General features: G+C 45.5%; 1 protein-coding gene across 6 annotated transcripts in view; it reads right to left on the bottom strand.

Moving 5' to 3' along the window:
- The window catches only part of TSC22D1 (TSC22 domain family member 1), a 71,525-nt gene that overhangs the window by 6,362 nt on the left and 42,593 nt on the right, over positions 1-22,570 (bottom strand). Inside the window, exon 1 of one of the 6 annotated variants that reach the window (XM_083615550.1) lies at positions 110-4,253. The exons of 2 other annotated variants lie outside the window; for them this stretch is intronic. In XM_083615550.1, the coding sequence (XP_083471676.1) occupies positions 110-237 (128 nt within the window). In that variant the 5' untranslated portion in view covers positions 238-4,253. Of the gene's footprint in view, positions 1-109; positions 4,254-22,570 lie in introns of those variants that run through there. 3 more of the 6 variants (XM_083615554.1, XM_083615549.1, XM_083615552.1) reach the window with 3 other exon arrangements.

Genomic DNA, 22,570 nt, shown 5'->3' with positions numbered 1-22,570 from the left:
GCGATCGGGGGTGGGGGGTGATGGAAAGCGATCTGCGACACCCCCCGCCCCAAATCGCGGCTAGCGCACAAGGAGAGATCGAGACCCGGGTCCGGCGGCGCGCATTTACCTACTGTCGAGCCTCAGGGCAGAACTGTCGGTGCCCAGCAGCGACGATAAGAAAGAAATGGAGAAGTGCCTGAGCTGGTAGACGCCTAGATCCATCGCCACCTGCGTCCTACACCATTGGGCAGTCATGCAATGGCAGGGAAAGGGAGGGGGTGGGGGGCAAAAAAATATATAATAATAATCCTCGGCCGGGCTTCTGGAGGGGAAAAGCGGGGTGCAAGGTCTGGGCAGTGGGAGAAAGGGCGAAGGGGAGCCGGAGATGCAGCTGCGCCAAAGCAAGCGCCTTCTCGTCGTCCTCCTCCTCCTCCGTGTAAGCAGCGCTTCCCTGCCTGCTCCGCCGATGGAAAACCTGCGGGGGCTCCGGGCTCATTGCATAATCCATGCAAAAGAGGCCGGCGCCCATTGGCGGCCTGGACGCTTTGGGCCACGCCCCCCGCCCGACTTGCCACAACAGCCTCGCTGGAACCGTCAGAAGCCAGTTTGGGCAGGAGCCAAGGCGGCGCGCGGAAACGTCCGAGGGGAAAAGGCAAGGGGCGCGCGGAAAGGAGCCTCCGATCCTCCCCGGGCGCGCTCCAGAGCCGCCTGCCTTGCGGGTCCCGCGGAACGAGGCGCTCCCCGTGCCTCTAACGCCGCTTGGGGGGGCGATTTTCCTAAAAAAACATCTCCCTTGCATTGCTCCAGAGGCAGCCCCTCCCATAGCGCCACCTAATGACACATAAGAGGCGAAGGTGGGGTGGAAATGACTAATATGACTTTGAAGGGTCTCGCTAGCCAAGTCTGCCAGGGCCTCCTTTGCATGGAAAGTGGTTGCTATGGTATTTGTTTGTTAATGTGTTTATTTTGCCTCATTTCATCTCTGGGTTGTTGGAGCACCCCTTTATGACTAACATGCATAAATTTCCATAGGGCAGAACGGCGAGATGCTATCTTACGTACAGCGGCGTTCATTGCAAAACCGAAAGCGTAATTTGATTATCGGGGCGTCTCCCGAAGACCCCAACAAATCTTGGTACACACTGGATCATTCTAATGAGGCAGAACACGGGATCCGGTGTGCACCCAGGATGATTCTCCTATCGGTTCCAATCATATGATCCACTCCCAGCAGGAGCAGCCAATTGCTTTGCCAACCCTCACCCACCTTTTGCCTTCTCTAGATGTTGCTGGAATACAACCCCCATCTTTCTGTGCTGGCTACGCATGATGGGAGTTGAAGTCCAACAGCTTCTGGAGAAAGTACCTGTAGCAAAAAAAAAGGTTGAAGTGCCCAGGCTTGAAGACTTCCAGCAACTGCTAGAAGAGTAAAGCTGTTATTAGCCAAGCTATTCAGAATACCCACACCATACTTATATGTGTGCAACTCTCTATCACCATATTCTTAGTGTCTGCAGCTCTCGTTTGCTCTGCCCATGAAGATTTTAGCAATATATTCTTGATTTCCCATACACAAGAACATGCCAAATGTTTTCATCAAGTTTGTCTTCAAAGGTTAAGTCTCCTTCCTCCTCCTGCAAATTTTCTCTTTGTATGTTGGAGATTAAACCACGTACACCACAGTACACATGTATTGCATCCATATATATATATATTGGTACAAAGGCCTTTTGTAGCCTTCTAGACATTGGACTCTTAAGTCTGATCAGCCCCAGGCAGCATGGCCAGTAGTCAGGGATGACAGCAACTGAAGGGCACATGGTTTCCCCATCTCTGCCTTAAAGAGATTCAGCCGAAAAGAAGAAAAAGGAGTAAATGGCAAAACAAATAGGCTATGATGAGAGCATTTACTTCAACAACAATCTTTCTATGGATTGGGAATAAGATTCACATCTTAGGGGCAGGTGGCCCAGGCAAGCATTTAAAGGAGGGTAGAACATGCTTCAGAGAGCAGTTTGGTTTCAGGCAATGGAGGGGTGGGTGGGTGGGGTGAGCTGGGAGGAGAGGGAGAGGAGAGGATTGTGCAAGCTGTGAAATGATAGGTGAGGGGATGGGTGAGGTGTAAAGGGAGGGGCTGTCAGGTGCGGTGGAAGATTTGGCAAAGGGATAGATGCGGTTGGCAGGTGACGCAAGCATGGACCCTTGTAGATTGTCATAGATTCACAATTTAAATATGAACACAATTACAATAACCCAGGAGTGGGGAACCCTTTTAGCCTGAAGGGATCTTCCCATCGCTTACCGAACCCAATTTGAATCCTTGCGTCTCAGAACTTGTGTCTTGAAGCTTTGCCACTTAACCTAAGGGCTGTGAGGAAAGTACTACAGATACTTGCAGCCTCACTGAAAACATAACATGAGGTGTGATGTGTTGAGCACAGCAACAGTGAAGGACTAGCACAGCAGCCCCAAACACCTCTGATCAATTTTCACTTCAGCCACAAATTTACTAAGGGCTCTCAGAGGACCCTTGAACTGCAATTGGGGACAATACGACAGCGAGTTGAAAATATTACCATAATGTATGTGCAGTGCTTGGAATGCTTCAAATGCATTATATTCGACACTAGGCGTTGTTATCAAAGTAGTGAGTCATTATGAGCAAACTACATAATAGTAGTAAACAGAAGTCCTAACCTTTATACTTATTTACTGGATTCCCTTCCTGCCAAAGGAGCCCTGTCTGTAACGCTAGGAATATATAACACTAAAATCCTTACCAAGGAGATGTCTGAAATCTCTTTAAAATTGCATGGATAAAACAATTGAAACCAGGCCATAAATCTGTTTGATCTACATCCCTTCCATGAAGAAGCTGTGGTTATAAGTATATATAAATGTGTGTGTATGTGTGTTCTTGCCCCCCTGCCCCCAAGCAGTTCACAGACAAACAACTAACTTACAAAAAACAGGAAAATCATAAAACAAGTCTGAGGATCAAAAAGACCCCTGCATTGCAAGGGGTTGGACTAGATGACCCTTATGGTCCCATCAAACTCTATAGTTCTATGATCAGACAGCATCAAAGGCATGTTTAAATAAAACTGTTTTAACCATCTTTCAGAAGACCAGGGGCTTAGGTGCCACCTCTGAGAAGACCCTGTCCCACACATTACAGCACATACAATACGTGGAACGGAGGATCCCCAGAACATTTCAACAGGTGCGTTCAGGCAGTCCTTCAGATATTCTGGACCCAAACCATATAGGGCACAACTGAGACATTGAATAGGGTTCTGAAACACATGGCAAGCAAAAGGCAACCACAGAATGTACTACAATACAATAACCAAAGCATGTGATACAGCTATGTAATTAACTATCCCTTCCCTTTTCCCATTCCTGACTTAATTTTTATGTGTGCATGCATGTGCACACATTAAACAAATTCCACAGCAGTCCTTTCTATGCAAACTACAATTAATTTTTAAAATACCCCCCCAAGTTTCAGCAACTTGCCTGCTCCTGAAGTAATTAGACAGAGGCAGAAGATGCAAAACGATTTAAGATGCTCACGTGCAAATTACCAGCTACAACTCAAAAGATACGATGTTGACTATAAGTGAAGAAGGATGGTCTAGAATGGTGACTCCCAGGGGAGGGATGGTGGTGGGCTGACCATCTCCATCAACTGGGGGCTGGCCAAGATAGTTGCGTGGCGTTTAATGATAGCCAGACACAAGTAAATCAGATGAGGCATTTGGCTGGTGGAAGGAGACAAAAAAATGACGTGGTCTGACAAAGTGGTTTTGTGGGATGAAGGTAGACTTTAATGGCACATGTCCAGGGAGTGCCATGCCTATTTGGAGGTGTGAACTGGAGATGGTCAGAAAGATGGAAGAATGAGCTCTTCTTGCTGGCAGTGGATTTGGGAGAGTATCTTTGGTAGGAAAGATGGACTGATACGAAGAATCACTCTATCTCTATGGAAGATGCAACAATGCTGCACTACTGAATGTCTGCCCAAGGAGGACAAACAGCTGGTGGTTTAATTCTTTACTGACAGAGCCAGCTAAGATGCAGCAAACACACAAAACACACGCTCCTGGTGATTAAGTAGCTGGCATCCCCTCCCAAGGCTTGCACTCTGAGCTGAACGGTTGGCCATGCCTCCCCCAAACTTAAGTACCCATACCTGACAACATGCACACAAGCAGCCTGCAACCTCTCCTATATGCAAGTTGCCTCTTCCAACCCCTTCCGGTCCTTGGGAGCCGCGGGGAAGTGGATGGGGGGAATTCGACCAGTCCCCACCCCCCTGCGCAGCTCAGGAATAGTCTCCTCCTCTACTCCTACTGCGTTCTGCAAAGTAATGAGTCTTTAAACACTCTATATAACTCTTGACTTCTGATTCATCACTCCAATCGTCATCGCTGTCCTTGTAAGGCTGATGGTCAAGGTCAAGGTCTTCAGAGGACGTGGAATTCATGGGTTGGGGTCGAGTTCCCCTATCCTGAAGCTCAGGGGAAGCAGAGCCTCTGGACTGGGACTGAGGACCTTTGTGGGGATATTTGGAACTTGAAATATTTGATATTTCGTCTGAGACGGAGCTTGTTCTTGTCTAGCGTTGGGTGTATTTTGCAGAGGTGCAACAGAGTGCCTAGGAGCTTCGGAGATGCTGTGGGCATAACCCACCTCTCTTGCTACACTAGTAGAGCCTCCTTGAGGCAGCGTAATAGATCTGGGCGAGTATCAGGAGCCAAATAAGCAGTGCTGTCAATCTGGGTAGGACAGCTGCTGGATTGCTCTGGGAGACGTGAGAATGCCAGTCTGAGCTTCCTGCATTACATACCCTGGAGGAGATGGGGAAAGTACGACAATTTCTGTGGAAGAACAGCTGCCTTGATACTGATCTGAAGGCTGCCTTATCGGTTCCTTTCTTCATCAGACTCTGGTTTGCCTATCTCCCTTCACTGAGCGCACTCATCCAGCAATGCAGGGGTTAAGCCACCTGAGGACCTTCTTTGTAAATCATCCCCTACTGTAAAGAGTAGGGGAAATTCTTAAGGAAATTCGGAAGGAAATCAGCCCTGAGTGCTCACTGGAAGGACAGATCCTGAAGCTGAGGCTCCAGTACTTTGGCCACCTCGTGAGAAGAGAAGGCTCCCTGGAAAAGACCCTGATGTTGGGAAAGATGGAGGGCACAAGGAGAAGGGGACAACAGAGGACGAGATGGCTGGACAGTGTTTTCAAAGCTACCACCATGAGTTTGACCAAACTGCGGGAGGCAGTGGAAGACAGGAGTGCCTGGTGTGCTCTGGTCCAGGGGGTCACGAAGAGTCGGACACAACTAAACGACTAAACAACAACAACAACTGTAAAGAGGTTGGGGAGAAGTCAGAGGGACACCTGAACTGGCCCTCCGACCTATCATTAAGGATTTTGCTTAATGGGAGGGAGGGAGACTCTCCTCTCCCCAAGTTCAAAATGGCAGGTGGACACCATTGTTTTTATTGCTGAGGAACTTGCAAGACGGCCAAGCCCTGGTTTGCAAGGCTTGGAAGTTTGGCTGCTGTTAGCCGCTGCTTAAGGGTGGAAGTAAGACTTTATAAGAGCTTTCCGTATGTTAAAACATAATTTAATGCTGCAGAGCAGGCAGGAAAAGATGCAGCATTTGAGAGGCAAATATAGCATTAAGGAAGTGTTTGTGGTGGGAGTTCAAATGGAACAAAGAGGAAGAATAAAGGAAAAACACAGGCAGAGAGGGGACAAGAAGGGGCTCTAAACTATGCACTGGGGGTGGGGGGACGACATAGAGGAACAAAGGCCCAGAATGGGAAAAGGCTGAGGGGAAAAGACGTGAGAGACAGACATTTTTCTAAATGGTTATAAACGGATGCAACACAGACAAAAGGAGGCGAAATATGAAAACAAGGAGAACCACAGGCCTGAAAGTTGAAGAGGAGAAGCCAGGAGTCTCGAGAAAAACAACTGCTTTCTGTGAGGCAAAGATAAAAAAAAAACTGGCTCAAGGTGTGCGGGGAGGAGCCAAGATGGAAGTCCCCTCTTTGTTTATTTAGGCTTGAAATGTTGACTATTGACCACTAGATGGTGCCCGATTCCCAATCAGGCTACAGCTTCTCGCAGGATCTCAGAAATAAAGGGATCTCTACATCATGTACAAAGGACTAAGGAAGATAGACCTCCCAACGTTATCCAAAAGGCGCCCAAAACTGTACAGGGCTTTAAAAATATACAAAAAAGCACAATGGGGTATGTTTGGGATTGGACCACCAGCCAGTAGAATTGTAGACCGCAAGGGTCTTTGGGTACAACCTCTTGCAATGCAGGCATCTTTTGCACAACGTGAAGCTTGAACCTGTGACTCAGATATTAAGGGTCTCATGCTAACCCGGTGTTGCAGCATTGCTGTAAGCTGCCCAGAGTGGCTGGGGAAACCCAGCCAGATGGGTAGCATATAAATAATAAAATTATTATTATTGGTGGTAGTAGTAAGATGTATGGAAGTGAGAGCTGGACCATAAAGAAGGCTGATCGCCGAAGAACTGATGCTTTTGAATTATGGTGCTGGAGGAGACTCGTGAGAGTCCCATGGACTGCAAGAAGATCAAACCTCTCCATTCTGAAGGAAATCAGCCCTGAGTGCTCACTGGAAGGACAGATCCTGAAGCTGAGGCTCCAATACTTTGGCCACCTCATGAGAAGAGAAGACTCCCTGGAAAAGACCCTGATGTTGGGAAAGATGGAGGGCACAAGGAGAAGGGAACGACAGAGGACGAGATGGTTGGACAGTGTTCTTGAAGCTACCAGCATGAGTTTGACCAAAGTGCGGGAGGCAGTGTAAGACAGGAGTGCCTGGCGTGCTCTGGTCCATGGGGTCATGAAGAGTCGGACACGACTAAATGACTAAACAACAACAGTAGCAGTAAGAAATGTTCCAGTGTTTGGTCCCTGCTTGTAATCTAGAAGCAGCACTTTGGACTAAGTGCATTTATCGAGTCTTCACATGGTAGCCCCATGTACAAAACAGAACTCAAACCTGAATGCTATTAGGGTGTGGAGAACCAGGCTCTCTCTGCCCAGAAGCTGTTGGACCTGCACACCTTTCTAAACTGTGACCTCATGCCAGCTTAGTTTGGCCACATCCATGAGCCCTACTAAACTGTGAATTATTCTTCTGAAAGTAACATCATCTAGAACTGGTTGACCACCACATTCTTAAACAGATGAGCGCTTCTATCTGCAGTCTCTGGGAGCTTGTGTCTAGGAGCTCATGACCAGGACTTGTAAAAAGGGGATGTTTGTAAGGGCAATTTGTAATTGAAATTTTACTCAGCATTAATCCAGAGTATATTCCAGTGTATAGTTAGCAGAGTAAAAACTTAAACACACTGCAGGATTCTCGAAAGATAGACCAAAGGCAATTGTATTTCATCCAGCAGAAAACTGTTACTGAAGGTAAATGGTCACAGACCCAATATATTCAGGTTTGGCACTGTCCATAAGAAATCCAGTTGCAGCAGACTTAACTTAAACTTACAATATTTTATAATACAGTCATACCTCGGGTTACAGACGCTTCAGGTTGCATGTTTTCGGGTTACGGATGCGCCGAAACTTGGAAGTACCGGAACGGGTTACTTCTGGGTTTTGGCGCTCGCGTAGAAACACTAAATCGCGCATTTGCAGAAGCGCGGAATCGCAACCCGCGCGTGCGCAGATGAGGCGCTGCGGGTTGTGAACGTGCCTTCCGCACGGATCACGTTCACAACCCAAGCATCCACTGTAAGTCTAAACCAGGCTTCCCCAACCTCGGCCCTCCAGATATTTTTGAGACTACAATTCCCATCATCCCTGACCACTGGTCCTGCTAGCTAGGGACCATGGGAGTTGTAGGCCAAAAACATCTGGAGGGCCAAGGTTGAGGAAGCCTGGTCTAAACCTGAACACTAAGCATACTATGTGCAGAACACCACACCAGAAGGAAGAGAGATAGAAAGAGAAAGTGAAACCCAGGCTCCTTCTGGCTTTACTTTCATAGCCAGCATGCCCTTGACAGAAAGAGATAAGAGAACCAGTTTAAGCCAGCTGTACTCTGTTTCTCTGAAGGAATAACCAGAACATCATGAACCTTCTGCTTGTTTCTTTCACACAGAGAAGCATCCAGGACCTTCTTGAATTACAGTGGTACCTCAAGTTAAGAAATTAATTCGTTCTGGAGGTCCGTTCTTAACCTGAAACTATTCTTAACCTGAAGCACCACTTTAGCTAATGGGGCCTCCCGCTGCCACCGCACGATTTCTGTTCTCATCCTAAAGCAAAGTTCTTAACCCGAGGTACTATTTCTGGGTTAGCAGAGTCTGTAACCTGAAATGTCTGTAACCCGAGGTACCACTGTAATTGCAATAGGAAAGATCTCTGCACATCAGATCAATACTTTCTGCACCAAGAAATGCAAACCGACAGTTTGTAAGGGAGATTAGTGTAAAAGGCAGGAAGTGCTGCCCCATGGTGTACACAGGATCCAGAAACATGGGCAGCAAGGGAGCTGCGTCAACACCTGTGCCATGCTTGCCTTCCTGCCTGAGAATGTGAGAAATTACACCTACAGCAAGTGCAAGCTGGTTGCCTTGCAGGAAGAGGTGGTCCACCAACTTGAGGCCCACCTATCGACACTTCGAATCATCAGGCAAAATGAGGAATTTCTTGAGAGAGCAGAGTGGACTGTCCTGAACCAGTGACATGGGGGTGGGGTGCCTCTAGGGAGGAGGAAGATTGCCCAATGCAGGAGAGAAATCTCTGGAGGAATATGACACACAGAAACAGGACTGTCAGGAGTCATGTTGTGTGACTGGAACTGCAAAATCGACCTTGGACACTGCTTCTGGGCCAGAGGAGCAAGGGCAGCCATTGCTGACCTCAGAATACACCCAGGTGGCTGTGGAAGGGGCAGCGGACAGAATGATTCCTGCCTCTCCCCAAAGGAGGAAGAGACGTCTGGTGGTGGTAGATGGCTCCCTACTGACAGGTGAGCCGAGATTTAAGAAGGGCACGTATACGAAATGGAAGAAAAGGGAAATCATGAAGTTAGAGTAGCCAACAGCTGCAGGCTAAAGCTCAGAATGAGATCTTGTTTGCAAGAGAGGTTAAAAATAATAAAGGGTTTCCCCCCTGGCTATGCGCAAACCAAAAGGGAAGAACATGGAAGTAGCAGGTCCTCTGCGTGAAGACAGAGAAATGCTGTTGGATGACAAGAGAGACGGTGGAACTGCTCAACACCAACTTTACCTCTGTCTTCACCTAAAAGGAAAGCAGTGCTCAACCTGGTGATAACAGAATAACCGATGCAAGGATGGAGTTGTAGCCCAAGATAGGAAAAGAGGTGGCAAGGGAACTCCTAGTAAAAATAAAGGGTCCATTAGGTCCAGTCACAGACGACTCTGGGGTTGTGGCACTCATCTCACTTTACTGGCTGAGGGAGCCGGCATACAGCTTCCGGGTCATGTGGCCAGCATGACTAAGCTGCTTCTGGTGAAACCAGAGCAGCGCATGGAAATGCTGTTTACCTTCCCGCCAGAGCGGTACCTATTTATCTACTTGCACTTTGACGTGCTTTGAAACTGCTAGGTTGGCAGGAGCAGGGACCGAGCAACGGGAGCTCGCCCCGTCGCAGGGATTTGAACCGCCGACTTTCCGATCGGCAAGCCCTAGGCTCTGTGGTTTAACCCATAGAGCCACCTGCGTCCCATGTAAGGGAACTCCTAGCTGCTTTAAATTAATTCTTATTTCCAGGGCCTGATGAGCTGCATCCAAGGGTACTAAAGGAGTTTACAGATGTAATCTCAGAGCCTGTCTATAATCTTTTATAATTCTTAGAGAACAGGTGAGGTCCCTCCAGACTGGAGGTGGGCAAATATTGTCCACATCTTCAGAAGGGGGAGGGAGAAGACCCAAGTAACTACTGACTGGTCAGCTTGATACAAGTAAAGGTCCTAGAACAAATAATTAAACAACTAGTTTGGTGAGCACTTAGAAAAGGATGCTGTGATTACTACTACTACTACTACTACTACTACTACTACTACTAATAATAATAATAATAATAATTTATTATTTATACCCCGCCCATCTGGCTGGGCCTCCCCAGCCACTCTGGGCGGCTTCCATAAAAACCAAAAATACAGTAAAATATCACACGTTAAAAACTTCCCTGAACAGGGCTGCCTTAAGATGTCTTCTGAATGTCAGGTAGTTGTTTATCGCTTTGACATCTGCTGGAAGGGCGTTCCACAGGGCGGGCGCCACTACCGAGAAGGCCCTCTGCCTGGTTCCCTGTAGCTTTGCTTCTCGCAATGAGGGAACTGCCAGAAGGCCCTCGGCGCTGGACCTCAGTGTCCGGGCAGAATGATGGGGGTGGAGACGCTCCTTCAGGTATACTGGACCGAGGCCGTTTAGGGCTTTAAAGGTCAGCACCAACACTAAGACCCAGCATGAGTTTCTCAACAAGTCATGCCAGAGTTACAAGCTTGGTGGATTAGGAGAATGCCATGGACATAGTGTATTTTGATTTCAACAAGGCTTTTGCTAAATCCCCCATTACATTTTTTGTGAGGAAGCTGGTAAAATATGAGCTAGACAAGGTAACTGTTCGGTGGGTTTGTTGCTGGTTGACTGACCGAACCCAAAGAGTGCTCACTAATGCTTCCTTATCATGCTGGAAAAAGTGACAAGTGGAGAGCCACAGGGTTCTGCTCTGGGCCTGTTGTTGTTCAATGTCTTTATAAATGACTTGAAGTAATTGAGGGGATGCTCATCAAATCTGCAGACTTGGGACGGTAGCTAATACATCGATTCCATAAAACATATTTTGTTGCACTGTGCAAAATATGAGCAGGCCAGGGCTGAGCTGATACTACCCTTGCTGGTACCTTTCCCGGGAAAATCAGAGGCTCACTATGTCAGGTTCCTATTGGAAGACTGGACAAATGCTAGAACATTAGCAGTGCCAAAGTTTTTATCGGTGGCTGCAAGAACCAATGATCCCTATATTCTGAACAAAATGCTTGTTTAACCTGGAGGTAGGCTGTATGAACTGTGCACTGCTTTGTAATGATTTGTTGGGTCTCTGGACCGTAATAAACATTGATGATGATAATACCACAGAAGTCCGACTCAGGATTCAAGAAGACCATAACAGTCTGGAGAACTGGGCGCAAGCTAACAAAATGAATTTCAACAGGGACAAATGTAAGGTTCTGCACTTAGGCAGGAAGAACCAGATGCATGAAAGCTGCAAAGATAGAAACTGCAGGTGCACCGTGCCGAAAACTGAGGGTAGTCTGTGTCCCCTTATGCCAGTGCAATAAAATAATTTGTCCACAAAATATTGTATGTCTGTATGTATGCCATCTGCCATGAATGCTTTAGTTGAGATTCCTGCATTTCAGGAGGTTTAGCGACATGTCCTTTGGGTTCCCTTCCAACTCTACAATTCTATGATTCTAGGTGCATTCTTCTGGGGAGGGTGTCCATAGCTCTCATCACCAAAGGGGTTCGCAATGCAAAAAGCAATGCCTTATGCCTACTGATAAGATAAAATTCAGACCAGCACAAGCCCATTCGCAAGCAGGGCTGGGCTTTGGAAGTGGAGTCTATTAGATTCAGCACAATTCAGAAGAGATTCAAAGTACTGGTTTTAATGATAATGCACAGCTATAAACAACACAGAATTTCTTTAGCTAAGTCAAGACATCTATCGTTCTGTTAAAAATAATAATAATAACTGCAATTCTGAGCTAAGCAGCCCTTATCACAGTGGTTCTCAAAGGGTGTCGCAGGAGAGGGTGGCAGGTATGATACAAAGATTCCAGGACAATCAAAGAAACATTTAAACATTTCAGTGGAGCATAGTATCAAAATATTTTTCTTAATTTACAGAATATGGATAGGTATCCTTTCTAAACCAAGCACTGCTAGGAGTTGTCTCTTTTTGTTTTCCAATGTATTTCTTAGCAATAAAAAAATTCGGCGTGGTGCAAGCAAATTTTTATTCTGAAAGTGTGGCCGAGAAAAAGAAAGTTCGAGAAACCACTGCATTGTTTTCATACAGAGAAAGCAATCGGGCTTCCAGACAGGGCTTGCTTTTTAGAAAACCATTAACAAGAGCTTATAATTCAACAAACATAATTTTACAGTTACCTCTTAAGATGCTGCTCCAAGTTCAAAAACACTTTCATGCCTATTCAGTGGAGGACTTTGTCCCTGGAGAACTGACAGTTACATCAATCTCTATTTTGTGTCCATTGGTTAAGTGGCTGTACATCCAGACAGCAAAATAAACATGTAAGCATGAATGCATTTAGAATTAGCGGTTATCATACAAATTGAATCTGGCAGTGCCTTATTCTAAAAGGAATCTTTTTTAAAAATGCCTGCTAGATGCTTCTATTCAAAATTTGCCGGTTACGGCCAGCAGAGAGAAGAAGGAAAAGTAATGCCATCCCAGAGCTTGAGATCACGTGTTACCCTCTTACATAAAGCATCAAGAGAGATTAAAAATCTTCCTGATCAGCATTCCACCTGATCAGCAATTTCCCTGAACTCCAATTCTGATGAATCACTCTTCTCAGCATCAAAGACACATGCTGATTGTTCCTGCTTGCGTTATTTCACAGAAAATGGTTTTCAGTTGGACTGATCTCTCGTCAACATGTTTTCGAAGGGCCAACAAAAGCTCTCCTGCCCTCATTTCAAAACAATCTACTTGCTCAATTCTCTTTTCTGAAACAGAGAAAGCTGGAACGGGGAGGCGACAGACAGCTGAACTATCAATCCTGCATTACTGGAAGAGAGAAAGATGAATCCCCCCATTGTTTCTCAGAACCCCCATTTAGCTCAAGGACAAACCACAAGGACAGGATTAATTAGAAAAACCCTTCCTCACCAACTTTTATTGTCTGGTCATTAGCAGACACTGCCATAAAGCTCTTTCAGGGGCTTTGGTTAGGAAGAAGCGTACGACGTTAAGAAGCTTAACGGTAATAATAATAAGCAATGTCAATTATACTCTTTTTCCGGACAGAGAGTATCATATCAGCTCAATGAAACTAATGCAACAGCATTCGCATTCTAAGACAGTTCTTTCAATGCAGCTTTCTGTTGGCATTGTTGTTTTTTAAACTTAATTTTTGATAAACCAACTAACTAGTCATTGCGGTTAACATTCATTTTCTCCATGGAGTACTGCAGATCTCTGGGGAAATTGGTAAGAACATCATATAGGCTTGTTCTGCAGTTTGCAAGTTGATGCCACGCCGTGTTTTCCTCTCTCCCCTGGAGGTCCTTGCATTGTGATTTGGAAGAAACAGCAAATAACCCAGAGAAGGGAAATTTTCGACACTGTGTATGTAGCTTACTGATTTCCCCCTGCTACGGTTGGCAGGAACAGAGGTCTGCCTAATAATAATAATATTAATAATAATAATCTTTGTACCCTGCCCATCTGACTGAGTTGCCCCACCCACTCTGGGTGGCTTCCAACGTATATGAAAACAACCACCAGACCAAATATATCAGTTGGAAAAGGGTGTGTGTTGATACGGAAGGGGGGGGCATGTCTTCTTCACCTTCTTCTTCGCTACAATATATCAATTTATTTCCAATTGTCAATGTCAAAAGGGACTAAAATCTATAAAATTCATAGAAAATCAACGTGCCAATTTGCTCAATTTCTCTAGGACCCCATCACACCTCCCCTGTCCTCCATAATCCCTCAAGCAAGGTGTCAAGACCCTAATCCTGTCAAATCACTCTGCCAAGCCTTTCCTCCAGGAAATGCCAGTACATGGACCATTGTCTTCTCATCAGGATGTGCTTATCTGCGCATATCTCCAGCTCTGCATATTCCCCCCTCCCTCCTCCATATGTTAATCCTGTGTAACCCAACCTCTTCTTAATGTATTCATGATGTAACTGGGATGTATTTTGCACTGTATTCTGGGACATGGAGGGAAGTTTCAAAAGTTTATGTCACCCCTTTCTCGCTGTTCAATCTCGCCTTGAACCTGTTGCGCAATAAACTTGGATCTTCTGCAGCTTGCTCCTGTCTCCGGCTGAGCTCATTTTTCCTCCGCAGGGACCCGCGGACTTAGTCCAACGAGCTGGGTGGCTGAGCAGCCTCGCACCCAGATTTTTACCGTAACAGTGTTTACAATGTTTATTACAGATAGGTAGCCGTGTTGGTCTGCCATAGTCAAAACAAAAAAATTTTTTTCCTTCCAGTAGCACCTTAAAGACCAACTAAGTTAGTTCTTGGTATGAGCTTTCGTGTGCATGCACACTTCTTCAGATACACACGTGTGCATGCACACGAAAGCTCATACCAAGAACTAACTTAGTTGGTCTTTAAGGTGCTACTGGAAGGAAAAAATTTTTTTTGTTTTTACAATGTTTATTATATATTATAATTCACTAACTGTTAGTAGCCCAAAAGAGAAAGCTTTAAGTTTTAGAAATGGGTTCCCTAAAGGCTGTAACACTAAACATAAGGAATAGTGATATGATAAAAAAGAAACACCCAGAATGTGTGTGTGTGTGTGTGTGTGTGCGCGCGCAATGAAACCACAAATTGCCTTTTTACAAGAGATACACAAACCAGCTATAGAAAGCAAAGTCCTCAGTGCTAGTTGGTTTCAACATCAATTGACAGCCCCAGGTTCAAAGGCCGGAGATAGCAGTCATTTTTGACAAAAGGAATAAACTTTAAAATCCACTAGATACTGAAAGACAATAATGGTACAGATTTTTTTTTTTAATTAAAGGGACAATGAATGGCAATTAAAAAAAATAACTGAAGCAACTTGGCTTTATTCAAAAGGTGTAATGCAAATTTGCTGAGGGAGAAGCTATACTGGGGGGGGGGGGGCGACTTCAACTTTAATGTACGAGGGCGCCACCTGGAGGAACTTTTTAAAAGATAAAGACAAAAAACCCACAAGACACATACAAATTACTTCTCAGAATTTGCTTCCTTTTGTTCTAAATTATATACCTTGCAATCCCCAAATATTTTTTTTAAAAGAAGTTTACCTATGCTATCATTTCTGGGTTGTTTTTTGATGAAAAAAAATCAAGGAAACATTTTTATCATACATGGTCTGCCTATAAAACGACCGCTCTCGGATTGTAAGCTGTCCCCAAACCATTCAAAGATCACCAGAAGGTAGAAATTTTTCAGCCAATCTCTCTGATTAATCAGGATGATAAACCATTTACGTCAGTGCTTGTCAACAAAATTAAGGTATTTTCACACAAACTAACAAAGCTGGTTTTGTCCCCTGTTGAAACATCACTGAACCAATTAGAAAACATTTAAACAAAATTGAACGGAATAAACAGATAATAGTAAAGAGCTTAGGATTTCCTCAAGGCCTCTGACTGCCTGGAAGGGAACTTCTTGCTGGCTGTCCTATCTAAAATGCAATTTGCCCCAAGATGCATACACATTTGGAAACAAACATACTCCGAAGTTTTGGCCACAGTAAGAACAAACAATATAAATTCATCCCCAGAGAGGATTTGACAGGTGCGCAGCCTGGGAGTCATTTGGGACTCACAGCTGTCCATGGAGGCACAGGTCAAATCTGTGTCCAGGGCAGCTGTTTACCAGCTCCATCTGGTACGTAGGCTGAGACCCTATCTGCCTGCAGACTGTCTCCCCAGAGTGGTGCATGCTCTAGTTATCTCCTGCTTGGACTACTGCAATGCACTCTACGTGGGGCTACCTTTGAAGGTGACTCGGAAACTACAACTAATCCAGAATGCGGCAGCTAGACTGGTGACTGGGGGCGGCCGCCGAGACCATATAACACCGGTCTTGAAAGACCTACATTGGCTCCCAGTATGTTTCCGAGCACAATTCAAAGTGTTGGTGCTGACCTTTAAAGCCCTAAACGGCCTCGGTCCAGTATACCTGAAGGAGCGTCTCCACCCCCATCATTCTGCCCGGACGCTGAGGTCCAGCGCCGAGGGCCTTCTGGCGGTTCCCTCATTGCAAGAAGCAAAGCTACAGGGAACCAGGCAGAGGGCCTTCTTGGTAGTGGCGCCCGCCCTGTGGAACGCCCTTCCAGCAGATGTCAAAGCGATAAACAACTACCTGACATTCAGAAGACATCTTAAGGCAGCCCTGTTCAGGGAAGTTTTTAACGTGTGATATTTTACTGTATTTTTGGTTTCTATGGAAGCCGCCCAGAGTGGCTGGGGAGGCCCAGCCAGATGGGCGGGGTATAAATAATAAATTATTATTATTATTATTATTATTATGACAGGCGACAAAGCAAAGCTGTCCATTCTCTCCCTTTTTGTTCATCCTAGCTTTAGAACCATTAGTTATATTCCTCAGGACAATGCTGGACATCAAGGGAATTGGAAAACAAAACTGTAAGATTGGACTATTTGCTGACGATTTAATGGTAAGGACACCTGAACCTTTGAACACGGAAGCAGCAATAGTTCAAAAGCTTAACACCTATGCAACGTTATCAAGCCTGCGGATGATTCCAAAACGCATTCACAGAACTCAAAAAGCCATTAGACTCTATCACACAAAGCTTATATATTGGGGAATAAATAGAACAAGAAAACCTTAACGGACACTGTTCACAAACCTATCCCCCTGTGTGGCAGACAATTCTTCAAAATTTGAAAAAAGGAAAGAAAAGAAAAAGAGAAAAACCCATTTCACCCTCCCAAACAGATTAGCAATGGTAAAAATGGTGATCCTACCAAAACTGCTTTTTTCCTATTCCAATCACTCCAAATTTGGATCTCACTGAACGAGATATGAAAGAGGCAGAAAAAACAAATTCATCATTTTTTTTCTGCAAAAGACCCGGAATAAATGCCAAACTCCCATCCCTCCCGACAGTGGAAGGAGGCTTGAGCACCCCAAACCTTGAGCCATAGTTTATTGCTAACCAGGTAAGACACGTCATCCCTTTTATTTTAAATGACACCTCTAAACTTCATCTCGGTGACTTGAGTTTTGTTGTGCGATGTGATTAACATTCCTTTCACGTATGATCCCTTATTCATCCAGGAGGGTTTTCATGAGGTGCAAGATAATCTCAGCTTCACTGTCAAGACCAAGGTTGTGGGTTTCCTTTGAAACTATAGCTCATTTTTCTCCCCTTTAGATCATACACTTCAAAACTAGTGACAAACTTTAAATTGACCTATAGGTGGCACTAATTGATAGATTACACACATGAATCAATGGGGGAGGGGGGGGGAGGAGAAAGAAAAACTACTTTTTCAGTATCTCTCAGTCTTTTCAATTAAAGCAAACTTTCACTTTCTATTTTGGCAAGCACTCCTATTCCATCCTATTGTCTTCCTCCTTTGTACACAGAGAATGTATTACCTAATTCAAACCAGTCAGTGATCTCCAACCTAGCTCTCATTTTATTTTTCACAAATGACCCCGCTGACAGTAATAGCATTAAAGAAGCGTTCCTAATTAGAATTAAGTGAATCCAGAGAGGATTCCTCAGATCTTCAGAGATTTCACTACTTGCAGACAGTGAAATAACTGATGTCCTGTCTAAAATACTGGCGGTCGGCACTTTTTAATTTGTTAATTTAAAAGTACGCAATATTTGTATTAAGCAGCTTCTGCTGCAATGGATGACAATTGCACATGGAACTGTAGCGAGTTTCTAAACCAGGCCGACAAATAAACTTCAGAAGACAGAGCATATTCTTGCTGCCATTTCACTGCTGTGTGCTACGGGGTTCCAGGCTAGTGCTACTTTCAGAATGACTTCAAGCTGCTCTAGATATTGGAGAAGCAGGCATCACTTAGCTGCACACCTGCTTTTTACTCAAAACCTGAAGACAGGATGCCTCCATCTTGCTCACAGTGGAATGCATGTGCACCAGAACCAGCTCATGCAACTCATATATCTCACAGCTGCATGTTGCAAGAACAATCATGCAGAGTCTTTTTTCAGTCAAGCCGTTGGACACAACATGTGCAGTTGGAGAGGTGAACGTGTGCAGTCGAAAAGGTGGGGGGAACTAGACACATCAGAGGCATCTGTTTAAAAAGCAGGCAAGGTCCCTCAAAAAAAATGGACTCAATACTCAGTAATTCATCAATGAAAACAGATTTCACGGCCTAGGACCCTCGTACCTACGGGACCGCCTTTCCTGGTATGCCCCACGGAGAGCCTCAAGGTCCATAAATAGCAACACCCTAGAGGTCCCAGGTTCTAAGGAAGTTAGATTAGCTTCAACCAGAGCCAGGGCCTTTTCAACACTGGCTCCAGCCTAGTGGAACGCTCTGTCTCATGAGACCAGAGCCCTGCAGGATCTGATTTCTTTCCACAGGGCCTGTAAGACAGAGTTGTTCCGCCTGGCCTTTGGCTTGGAGCCAATTTGATTCCCTCTCCCTCTTTCTTTTTCCTTTTTCCTTTCTCCTCCTGTGATGAGGCTGCATTTTAATATTTTAATGTTTCAATATTTTAATGTTGTATTTTAATCTTGTTTTTAAGTTGTATTCACTCAACTTGTTTTTATTATTGCTTGTTAGCTACCCTGAGCCCGGCCTTGGCTGGGGAGGGCGGGGTATAAATAAAAATTATTATTATTATTATTATTATTATTATTATTATTATTTACTTTTGCTTTATTGGAGGAGTGCTACAAGTCCCCTACCAACACAAACACAAGAGAGAGAGCACTTCAGCTGGCCAAGGAGATCTGCTTAGTGGGCCAGACAGAGAGCTACTACTAATTATTACATTTCTTTTGGCTTTGCTAACTAAACTCCTCCTTCTACTAGTCAGGCCTTTCAGATCGACCAGAACAATCACTGGCCTTGACTGAATCCAAAACAGACTATTTTTTTTTAAAAAAAAGCTTTTTAAAAGCTTCATTCATTTGTAACTAGATTCTGCAAACAATACAGAGCGGCGGGAACTAAGCAGACCATCCTGCGGATTGCAGAGCAAACTGAACACAACTGCCACTTTGACTCTAGCTTGGTAATAATAATAGTAATAATAATAATAAATAAATAAATAAATAATAATAATAATAATAATAATAATTTATTTATACCCCGCCCATCTGGCTTAGTCTCCCCAGCCGCTCTGGGTGGCTCCCAATCAAATGTTAAAAACAGTACTGCATTAAATATGAAAAACTTCCCTAAACAGGGCTGCCTTCATATGTCTTTTAAAGATAGGATAGCTGCTTATTTCCTTCACATCTGAAGGGAGGGTGTTCTACAGGGCGGGTGCCACTACTGAGAAGGCCCTCTGCCTGGTTCCCTGTAACCTCACTTCTCGCAATGAGGGAACCGCCAGAAGGCCCTCGGAGCTGGACCTCAGTGTCTGGGCTGAACGATGGGGGTGGAGACGCTCCTTCAGATATACAGGACCAAGGCCGTTTAGGGCTTTAAAGGTCAGCACCAACACTTTGAATTGTGCTCGGAAACGCACTGATCTGGTGCAAAACTTATTGCTACTTTGATGCAGAATGTTGTAGGGTAGATATGTCTCATTTGAAGGTATTTTCAGAAAGCCTATATTTCTGTAGATCTGTTGAGATTTTAGTAGACCAGGCGATATCGGAATACGTTCAGGGCACAACCTTCCTTCCACCTCAATGCCCTTCAGTTTGCCTGGAGACCTTGGATGCTGCTTCAGCCTACTTAGTTCAGTCGGTTGGGCCAAACAGCTGTCAGTCTCAGAGTCTCTGAGCTTGCTATCAATTGAAAGAATAAGGGTTGGAGAAAGAAAGATGAGGAACCTGGAGGCCCTGAAGAAAGAGTTGGGGTCTGTCCTTTTGTTCCCCCCTAAATTGACGGAAAACTAACGGGATCATCGTTAAAAAATTAGGAGAGCCAGGGCGGAAGAGCTGAACAAGAAGACACTCAAGGGCAGAGGAAAGTAGCAATTGCTGGAGGCAGTTTCTGGCTAAAACAGAAAGCAGAAGCCAAGGTCTGTGCCTGACACTGTAGAGGGATGTTTTTAGTCAGGGGTAAAGGGCATCAGAAGGTCAGCGGTTCAAATCCCCGCGACGGGGTGAGCTCCCGTTGCTCAGTCCCAGCTCCTGCCAACCTAGCAGTTCGAAAGCACGTCAAAGTGCAAGCAGATAAATAGGTACCGCTCCGGTGGGAAGGTAAACGGCGTTTCTGTGCGCTGCTCTGGTTTTGGTGTTCCATTACGCCAGAAGCAGCTTAGTCATGCTGGCCACATGACCCGGAAAAACTGTCTGCGGACAAACGTCGGCTCCCTCGGCCTGTAAAGCGAGATGACGGCTGCAACCCCAGAGTCGTCAGCGACTGGACTTAACTGTCTGGGGTCCTTTACCTTTACCTTTTAAGGGGCATACAGGGGAGTAAAAAGACCCCAGAAAGTAGGTCCCTACTCCTGGTACCTAAGAGTACAAACACCCAATCAAAAATACCATAAAGTGTGAGGAAAGCTAAAAACAGTTCTGAAACTAAAAGTACTGAAAACTAAAAACAGCCAATACTCTTGAGGTGTTAGGGGAGAGGTAGTACCTCTGTTGGGGGATGCGGGTGGCGCTGTGGGTTAAACCACAGAGCCTAGGACTTGCCGATCAGAAGGTCAGAGGTTTGAATCCCCGCGGCGGGGTGAGTTCCCGTTGCTCAGTCCCTGCTCCTGCCAACCTAGCAGTTTGAAAGCACAAAGTGCAAGTAGATAAATAGGTACTGCTCTGGCAGGAAGGTAAACTGCATTTCCGTGTGCTGCTCTGGTTCACCAGAAGCGGCTTAGTCATGCTGGCCACATGACCCGGAAGCTGTACGCCGGCTCCCTCGGCCAATAAAGCGAGATGAGCGCCGCAACCCCAGAGTCGGTCATGACTGGACCTTACGGTCAGGGGTCCCTTTACCTAGTACCTCTGTTGGGGGACACATCGTGCTCCTTCTGGGGTAGTTTGCCCCCTTTCCTTCCCCACCCTACACTCAGCTCTCACCTGTGGCTCCTAGAAGCTGTCGGCATGCTACGGCAGCCACACACCAGGAAACTCCTTCAATTGGCTGGCTAAACCAGGTGAAGGTAACTGAGGGGTCTCAAACCCTCAACCAGTAAGCATGCGAAGACAAGTTTCAGTGGGGTTGACAGGTGAGGCCAACAGTGGGTCAAGAAGGCAGTTTTTCTGCACATGCTGTAGAGCAGGCATGGCCAAACTTGGCCCTCCAGCTGTTTTGGCACTACAACTCCCATCATCCCTAGCTAACAGAACCAGTGGTCAGGGATCATGGGAATTGTAGTCCCAAAACAGCTGGAGGGCCAAGTTTGGCCATGCCTGCTGTAGAGGGAAATGAGGGCCTGCTGGGGCTCATCAAACGGGGTAGCCCATCGAGGAGAAGGAAAAGTCTGATCCTTGTAGAATATCTTGCAGAAGAAAAGGCTAAAGAGTCAACCCTAAACAAATCCAGAGCGGAGTCTCTAAGACAGCTGTTTGACACCACCCCCAGAAGTGCACCCCATTGTCTCTCAAATCCGACAATTGAAACACTACACTTAGGAGCACCCTACTTACTGGAGGGATGCGGGTGGCACTGTGGGTTAAACCACAGAGCCTAGGACTTGCCGAACAGAAGGTTAGCGGTTCGAATCCCCGCAACGGGGTGAGCTCCCGTTGCTTGGTCCCTACTCCTGCCAACCTAGCAGTTCGAAAGCACGTCAAAGTGCAAGTAGATAAATAGGTACCACTCCGGCGGGAAGGTAAACGGCGTTTCCGTGCGCTGCTCTGGTTCGCCAGAAGCGGCTTACTCATGCTGGCCACATGACCCGGAAGCTGTCTGCGGACAAACGCCGGCTCTCTCGGCCAATAAAGCGAGATGAGTGCCGCAACCCCAGAGTCGGCCACGACTGGACCTAATGGTCAGGGGTCCCTTTACCTTTACCTTACTTACTGGAGTATAAAACGGGCTGCTTTAAGCTTCCAGCTGAGTTGTGCTTAACCAGCAATCTTGGGTGAAACCTGGAAAAGCCCTGTGTTTGAGAGGTACAAATTCTGGCAGCACAGGTTTGATGAGGCAGCAGGAAAATATAACTTTCTGGATAGCCATGATGATGATAATTAAATTTTGTGTAGCATCTTCTACCCACAGGTCTCAGGGTGGTTCACAAGATAAACTCACAATATAAAAACATAAAATACACAATAAAAACAAAAACAAGATCCTTAGACCTGACTCCAAACTCTACTCTCAAATCTAAAGAATTTTCTTCTTGTTCTCAGCAGCTAGGCTAGTTATTGCCCAACAATGGAAGGAAACTTCCAATACACAAATTGAGGCTTGAGTCAACAATATCTCTATCAGAATGCATCACACATGATTGATAGGCAATTATAAAGGCATTTCCAAAAGAGATACCTTTGACACAGTTTGGCTTCCTTTTTTTTTCTTTTACTGATGAAAACCAAAACATTTTAATCCCATCATCACCACAAAAATTCTTATGGACAGGACATACTGATTTGAAATTTAATGAACCAGTGAGGTATGGATTGAAAACATTTAATG

This window comes from Podarcis filfolensis (genome assembly GCF_964270895.1).
Source record: "Podarcis filfolensis genome assembly, chromosome: 5".
In the NCBI taxonomy this organism is placed as follows: Eukaryota; Metazoa; Chordata; class Lepidosauria; order Squamata; family Lacertidae; genus Podarcis; species Podarcis filfolensis.
Note: the sequence above shows the minus strand (reverse complement) of the source record. Positions and strands in the feature narration are given on the sequence as shown.